This window comes from Sinocyclocheilus rhinocerous, unplaced genomic scaffold, assembly GCF_001515625.1.
Source record: "Sinocyclocheilus rhinocerous isolate Xijiao unplaced genomic scaffold, SAMN03320098_v1.1 scaffold43, whole genome shotgun sequence".
Taxonomy (NCBI): Eukaryota; Metazoa; Chordata; class Actinopteri; order Cypriniformes; family Cyprinidae; genus Sinocyclocheilus; species Sinocyclocheilus rhinocerous.
The window spans coordinates 737,048-745,383 of record NW_015628370.1 but is presented as its reverse complement, the minus strand read 5'-3'; the positions used below and the strand labels follow the sequence as shown (position 1 = coordinate 745,383).

Here is an 8,336-nt window from a genome sequence, read left to right as displayed (position 1 = left end):
AGTTCTTTTTAAGTATCTTCCTCACAATATAAATATGAATCAACAACATTATAAATTGTTACACCTAGTACATTTAGGTTGGATGATTGTAGTTTAAAAATATGTCTAAAATACCCTAACTCCCCCCCCCTCAAATTAAAAAATCCCCCCATAAGAGCCACCTAAAGGAGGAACCCCCCCATTTTCCAAAACGAAATTCAGGCCCTGTCTGAACCTATTTCACCAAATATATTTACTTAAAGTACCCCTGAGATTTTAAAATAAGTATTTTAATAGTTAAGTAACACATTTGCAAGTTCAAGGTTCTCTGACGTTTGTTAATGATCACATGGCATGCAGGTAAACAAATAAAATATAAAAAAATTTTAGTAAGTGTTTTATTTTGATATTATTTTAAAATGATTTCTTTTAATTTTACATTTTGATTTAATTAATTATTAGCTTTTCATTAAACTCATAAACCCTCTTCAGTTCCTTCAGGAACCCAGTTTGGTAAACCTTGACAGTTTAATGCGCTTCATGTTGTTAATAATAACAAATGAAATATATTTTCTTACTCTTTCTATTTTTATAATAATATGGTCCAAGATTATCCCATTTAAATCAATGTGATAAACAAGTTAGGTCAAAAGTAATCTAAAAGTAGTCAAAAAATAGTCAGATTATATTAAAAAAAATGTGTTATGTAATTGATTACATTACTAACTGCAATTTTTATCATGTAATTTGGAGTCTGTAACATATTACAGTTTGTAAGTAATCTAACCCTCTCTCTCTCTCTCTCTCTCTCTCTCTCTCTATATATATATATATATATATATATAATACATACGTACACACACAAGCACATGACAATATTATTACAATGCTACAATACAGTTACAATACTACCTACTTCTCAAACAGGTACCAAATGCAATGTAAGTTCAGAAAAATTATGATCAAAACGTTATTTTGGAATATGTATGTTCTTGAGACTTGGCAGGATCAGTGATCATTTCTTCACCTTCATGTCATTCCAAACCTGTCTGCTATTATTTCATAAACAGATCTTTTGACAAATGTCTCAGTGTTTTTTTTTTCTACGCAATGAAAGTCGGTGGGCTATGTTTTTGTTCGGTTGTTCCACTGAAGAAAGATGGTCATACAGGTTTGGAACGATATGAGAGAAAGTAAAATTATGACAGAATTGTATTATTTTTTAGTCCCTTTAATAATTCATTTAATCACTATCCCTCTAATTATTCAATCAAGATTTGTGTTTTTGGTAGACTAGGTAATATTGAAGAGCAGATGCTAAAGTATTGTCAAACATACATTTATTATTTCTTTTTAACTTTAAAAAAGTTTCCTTTTAAGTTAATATGTGGATTAGTAATCATATCATTTGACATTTGACACTAAACTGCTTTGCTTATGCATACCTTGTCTTTACTATGCACACTGTTTACCCTCAAACTTCAGTTTCAACCCTCAGTATTTATTATTGTATGGAATAGTAAGTGTTTTTACCTGTTCCTGCTAGGGATATGCAGTTAATGTGACAATTACTGCATAAAAGGTTATACATTAATTAATTTATATATTTAAATTACAAGCTATAATTTTGTTTAACCCTTTTTTCTATCCTTTTGTTCATCCTTAGTGAATTCTAGTGACTGGAACTTGTGTTTATTGAATAGGCCTAAGTGCTGAACTAAAACAGTCAGTGAAGTGGTTAACTAATGACCTGCTTGTTCCACAGTTGTGATGTTTTGGGAATAAGGGCGGCAAACAGAAAGAGTGGATTGCATCACAGGACTAGAGAAGAGACTCAACGATGAGGCTCAGTCACCACAACCTCAACACTTGAGCTCATCATTATACAAGATGAAAACAGTATGGTAATTTAATGTTGTTTTTGTCATCCCTCAGCACTCCCTTCACTGTTCTCCTTGTTCACTGCAACACAATTAACTGACCACTACTTTATCAAGACACAAGTCACAACTTAAAGGGTTAGTTCACCCAAAAATGAAAATTAGCTTGTGTTTTACTCACCCTCGAGGCATCCTAGGTGTATATGACTTTCTTCTTTCAGACGAATCCAGTCGTAGTTATATTAAAAATTGTCCTGGCTATTCCAAGCTCTATCATTGCAGTCAGCGGGTGTTGCAGTTGAGCAGTCCACAAGTCGTCAAATAAATTGCGCGCATCCATAATAAAAAGTGTCTCGCACGGCTCCGGGGGGGTGAATAAAGGCCTCCTGTAGTGAATCCATGTGTTTTTGTAAAAAAAATATCCATATTTCATTTTACTAAATAAATAAATAAATATTTCAAACGTAATAAACACTTTTCTCTCACTTCCGTTATCTGTCATACGCGGAAGGCGTTCCGGCGGATGATGCAGGACGTATGCGCAGCGCACGCGCCTCTAAGATATGCTAGTCTCGTGAGTTTGTTGAGCAAAGGAAGCAAAGTTTCCTAATTTAGCAAAGGAAAACCAGTCTCCTCTTGGTATATATCGAAATCCTCCGACATTTTTCTTTGCAAATCCTCGGTTTGTACTTCTAATTCATGCCCCCGGAGCCGTATGAGGCACGTTTTATTACGGATGCGCACGCTTTATTTGATGATTTGATGACTGTTCAACTGCAACACCCACTGACTGCAATGATAGAGAATAGATGCTTGGAATAGCCAGGACAATTTTTAATATAACTCCGACTGGATTCGTCTGAAAGAAGAAATTAATATACACCTAGGATGCTTCGAGGGTGAGTAAAACACAAGCTAATTTTCATTTTTGGGTGAACTAACCCTTTAATTAAGGTGTTACTGTTATAAGAACCTTATGAAGGTGTCAGGGAGGGAAGACAGACATAAAGGAACTAACAGTGGCACACGTTTGTGAGACACTCAGAGAAAAAAGAAAAATGCAAAAGGGGAGAAAATTGTAGACAGTGAGTTGTGAAGCCAAAAGGGGTGTTTCACCTAATCATTTAGTTCTGCCACTAGTCGACACACTGGTTCTGTGATCATGACTTCCAGTAATGCAGTAGGAGGAAAATTTCTCATTCCCCAAACTTTCCTAGTAATTTATTATTACATTGTAAGTCATTTATGTTATGTAATATGAACTAAATTTATTTGGAATTACACAAAAGCAAAAAGTGAACCCTAGGTATGAAAAATGTGGGAGAAATCTTTCTTCACAGTTAATTAAATTCACTTTAATATCAGATGTTACTGACTTTTGTTGAGTGCAAAAGTCAGGTTATCAAAAAAAAACCCACAACCATTATTTTTCTCCATGGTGAAATAGACTTTGTGCAATAACGTATAAGCCTTTTGAATATTGATCAGCCATGAACTCAGGTGTATGCTTATTTTCTTTTTAATTTTTTTCTGAGTTTATTTAAAAAAAAGTTTAATAGTTAAATTCCTGGTGAATAACTACCCTAGCCATAATCCTGAATTGTTCAGCAATAACTACACACCAGTGAAGCTTTGCATGGGTTGTGACCTCTCAGTAACTATACGATTTTAGTAGTTTTATATTATACTGTCATTTTTAAATGTTATTTTAAATGAGCAGGATGAGTAGTTTCTCCATTTAGATGCACCTTTTTACTTTATTTTTTTCTGTTTTTCAAATTCTCTTTTGCTTCAAAATCTAATTGTAATGTGTCTTCGAGTTTTTCTATAATTAATATTTTTAAAATTTTTACTTTTAATTATTAATTTTAAAATTCTTGCAAAACCTTTTTGTCTTAATCCACTTCTCTTTTTTTCTTGTTTTCAGACCAGCTCTGGAGTTGAAGCTGAGATGGAGGAGCAATATTCAGAGTGAGTGATGCTGGGTCAGACAGAAAATTAAGATCTGTAACCTTAGCCAGCAAACATGCTTTAAATGTCTTTTGTTTCTTTATTTTAGAGGTGAAAACCACAAACCGGTATCACCCTGTATAAGCTCACAGTTAGGAGATGGCAGCCCCGCAAAGGAGCAAAGCCATGACCAGAAGCCAATGGATAGGAAGTCCCCAGAGAGCCCTTCAGCAATAAAAAGATGGGAGTTTGGCCCACTTCTACAGTCATTCAAATCCAAGATAGCTAGCTTTACTGAGATTGTCATGACCCCTGTTCGGCTTTTTAAGCCCAGTGACTCTCTATCCTTGATCACACTTCCTGATCGCCATGAACAGTTGATAGAGTCAAATGCTGAAAATTCAACCTGGACTGAGGAGGCTGAGACTGATAAATGTAGAAATGGATTGTTTCCAAAAAGGCCTTCTTCGGAAAAGGTGCAATGCAACACTGCTCCAAAACGCCACAGAGTTGCACAGAGACTGAATTTTTGTACAATTTCAACGAGTAACAACTTCGAACCAGTATTGGATCATATTCAAATGCACGGTGAGTTTTCACCAAATGAAGAAAATCAGATAGACCGTCCTTCAAGCCAGTCACAAGCCGTCCTTCAGGATGGGACACGTGATGCCAGTCCTTGTAAAGCACAGAGTCCTTTCCTCAGGACTAGACCAAATCTGTCCACAGAGAAACTTTTGAATTCTGTAAGTGCCATGTGTGTGTCCAAGCAAGCCAATGTTCGAATGGATCCGCTGATTGTCCTGCATCATCTGTCAGGTGAGAGACAGACCTGTAGCAGTGACACAGCCTGTGGACATAGTCATGAGTCTTACTTTTCAGAAGAGGAATCAAACCTCTTGAAACCTGAGTCTGAAAGTAGCACAAACAAAGCTTGTGCAAACAAGCCTGATCCTGGAGTCTCTTTTAGCACTTCCTCTGATTTTGATTTGATAGATAAAGACACAAGCACAATTGGCAGGGAAGAATCTTTTTCACGTATGGCCACAAGGAAAAGCCCTAGAAAGAAACATCTGTCAGGGTCGGCTGGACCCCCCTCCACTGAATTGGCTACTTTTGTGAAAACAAAAGGATTAAAGACTTTGGATGTGGAGATGAAGGAATCACCATTTGAAAACAGTATGGAGTGGACACACCACTTGGCTGAAGTATCAGACCCTCCAAAGACCACTTCTGTCAGGGAAGTGAGGCCAAAGAGATGCAGAGAAGCTCTTCAGACAAACAAAGACTTAGAGGCAAGGGGGAAATGTGATTTGCAGAATGCTAAAGAGAGAAGACCTGCGAGGAATAAAAAAGTTAAAAAATATGGCATCACTCTGGAAATAAACCAGGAGGAAGAAACATTTGTTCAGGTTAGGAGAAAGAGGAAAGAGTTTTCTACAATGCAACCACTCCAAGACTCAAATGTGCCTGTTGGTACTAGTAATGCTGCAGCTGGTGAGATGAGAAATTCTGTTGAAACCTCAGATCAAATGAGACAGGACAAGATGATAAGAAAAAATGTAAAATGTAGGACGTTACTGACCTCTAGCAATGAAGATGATGCCTCTGAAACTGCATCCTCTCAGAATGGCACACAGAATGTCCTGATTGACAATACCATGAATGGTCCATCAGAACCTCCATTGTTTCGGCAGCCTCTGCAGCCACAAGAGCCTGAGAAGACCATTGAAACTCGAAAAACAAGACGCCATCCTAAAAGTACAGATGTTGCGTTGCAGAGGAGAAACATTTGTTTGCCCAAGCACAAGTTTAAGGACTACAGGGTAACTTCAGTGGTTGATCCAGCAGGGCCAAGTAAACCTTCAAAAAGAACACTACTGCACAGTGAACAGTCTGTTATTGCAGCTGAGAAGCAGGAGACATGGATTTCTGGGCTGAAAGCAGAAAAAAAAATACAGGAGATTTTGTCACCTGGTTCAACAGCTCCGGTGCATTCAGAAAGAAAACTAAACAGACCCACAAAGAATGTAATCCGACCAAGAAGAAAAGATGTTTCCGTTGAAAAAAGGATAGGTGCTGTTGGGGGTAACAATGAAGCGGAGAGCCAAGAAAAGACAACGGAAGCTGTTCCAGTACTATCGTTGTCAGGTAGCGGTCCCAACCGTCTCCTGCGCAGCTACTCCTGCCCTGAAATCCCGTCCCTAGTATTCAGTGACTGTCATTTACCTCGGTCCCACACGCATGACATCAGCACTACCTCACCCAGCAGAAAGAGCTCGCCCACACCACTGCCCATCCACCTTCACTCTCCGTCCAAGCGCACTCGCCGGCACACCGTCTGCAGTGTGGAGATTGAGCGTGAAATTGCCCCTTTGTGTCTCCGTAAGGAGGTGTACCCTGCCAGTCGGGGTGGCCCTTTTTGCCCCTCTTCCCCTTATTCTCCCTCCTCCTCCCTCATAGCCCTTGCCTCGTGTTTTTTGTCCAGTCCTTTAGCGTTCTTGTCTAAAAGCTCAAGCCAAGGGCGTAGTCATGCTAGCGCCACCAGCTCTGGCAGTGTTTCAGCTGCCTCCAGTTTTATCGCATCATCATCACCATCCTCCTTCAGTCCCCCCTTTTCTTCCACCCTCACGTCCTGTCATGCTTTAACCGGCCCCTCCTCTGTCACTCCCAGCCCTGAGACACCTTCTGCCTCTGTGTCATCACTCTGCAGGTAATTTATCAAATTCCCAGCCTCCCTATCTGAGAATACTTGCTTTTTATTACCTGTTATTGAATAATCTAGCATGTTGATTATCTCAGATATTTTCCCATAAGAAGATGTCAAAAAGATGCAAGTCAGCAGTTAAAATCCTACTTTTTCTTCTTTCAAGTGCATTTTCACAAAGTTCTTTGGAAGGAGACAATCGAGTGCTTCAAATGGAGTGTGAGGAGTCAATAGATGAAGAGAGATCCAACTTTGACTTTAAACTCTCTGCTGCCATCTCAGAGGAGAAAGCATTATCAGACTCTGAAATCAAGGTGTGAGTTTTCTCTTAGATTTGATTTGTGGTCTAAAATGTATCATTTTTCTTAATCCTAATTGCATCTTCGCTCTCGGTGTAAACAGACAGACATCAAGGATGGTCAGCGTGGAAAGGTGTCCTCAATTCGTATCCGTAAAAAGATTCCAAAGCCTCAGAATAACCTCACCCCTATGGGCCTTCCTAAAGTCATCAGGTGTGTATGCATAGAGAAGGTTATAGGCTTGGTCATATCTATCTGTGTCTGTACTTCATCACAGCAAAGATACATTTCTTGTTTTGTGTTTCACAGAATAAAGAAGAAGGATTTCAGCTTGGAGGAAATCTACACAAACAAAAACTTCAGCAAACCTCCTGATGGGTGAGACATTTTCCAAATGAGTTATTTTCTGGATAATTGATTTACCCATTTATCAACTTAATGGGGGTTATGCGCAACAGACTTCCGTATTCTGTTAACCGGGTCTCGTCACTTGCGGTTCAAGCGTTTTGCATATGCTTCGTTAATATGAAGCAGTTTTACTCGAGATGCCTTCAAAGTACATACCAGTGATGATCATAACCAATGTCCATCACATATGCGGACTGATATCTAAAAAATTTTTACATTTTATTCTTTTCACTAATATTTAGATATAAAAATTGAATAAAACGTCAACAATAAAAATAGCTAGCTAGTTTAACTGATTATCTTAAAAGTCCATAGATATCGCTATTATTTAATACGGCTGTTAACACGTTCTCCGACAAGCGGAAGCGATGCGACCTGTTTTCCGGGTTTGGTCAGGTGACGTTCGACATATACCCTATTATTGGTTCTCTATATATTTAGTAATCAAACTGACAGAAGATGGAAGTTAAAAATTAAGTGCTTGGCACTCTTTTCAGACTGGTTGCATTTATTGATTTTATTATCATTTCTTTATTTGTCACTATTGTACCTCACCTTCAGGATTTCTAGTACTCACAGACATTGGGGTCAGACAGAATATCCCAATAGCCCATTGTAATGCCTTTTCAGTGCAGCTTTAAAGCTATCAGTGTGTTCTTATACTGCCGAAGTAAAAATGTGGGGTAATGCATTAGTTTTATCTTCTATTTAACTATACTAATTATTCCATAGTTTTATTTAATACTATATATCACAGTTTGATACGCATATCACCAGTGACTTAATATGTATTGTGTGTATATATATATATATATATATATATATATATATAATTTTTGAACTTGAGAGGTTTCTGTCCCTCCATTCAAATGGAAAAAACTATATGAATCAAACGGTTTACTCTTAAGTCTTGTGAAGAGATATGATCGATCTATATGGTGAACAGATTTAATTTAGGCTTTCAATCTAAACAGTGATCAATACGCATACATAGAGCATATCACATATGGTAAACAAGGGTGCAAGACACACGAGAACCAATGACATTTGTTCTTGCATGTAACACGCACAAATTGTGCACTGCAAAAAATGCTTTTCTAGCTTAGATTTTTT

The 8,336-nt window shown here is 37.8% G+C and overlaps 1 protein-coding gene across 4 annotated transcripts in view; it reads left to right on the top strand.

Annotated features, from left to right (window-relative positions):
• Positions 1-8,336, top strand: part of LOC107737753 (uncharacterized) — a 13,995-nt gene that overhangs the window by 4,134 nt on the left and 1,525 nt on the right. For 2 of the 4 annotated variants that reach the window (XM_016549369.1, XM_016549368.1), the window contains 5 exons: positions 3,787-3,830; positions 3,919-6,522; positions 6,683-6,830; positions 6,919-7,028; positions 7,125-7,193. In XM_016549369.1, the coding sequence (XP_016404855.1) occupies positions 3,811-3,830; positions 3,919-6,522; positions 6,683-6,830; positions 6,919-7,028; positions 7,125-7,193 (2,951 nt within the window). In that variant the 5' untranslated portion in view covers positions 3,787-3,810. Of the gene's footprint in view, positions 1-1,725; positions 1,884-3,786; positions 3,831-3,918; positions 6,523-6,682; positions 6,831-6,918; positions 7,029-7,124; positions 7,194-8,336 lie in introns of those variants that run through there. The other 2 variants (XM_016549366.1, XM_016549367.1) reach the window with 2 other exon arrangements.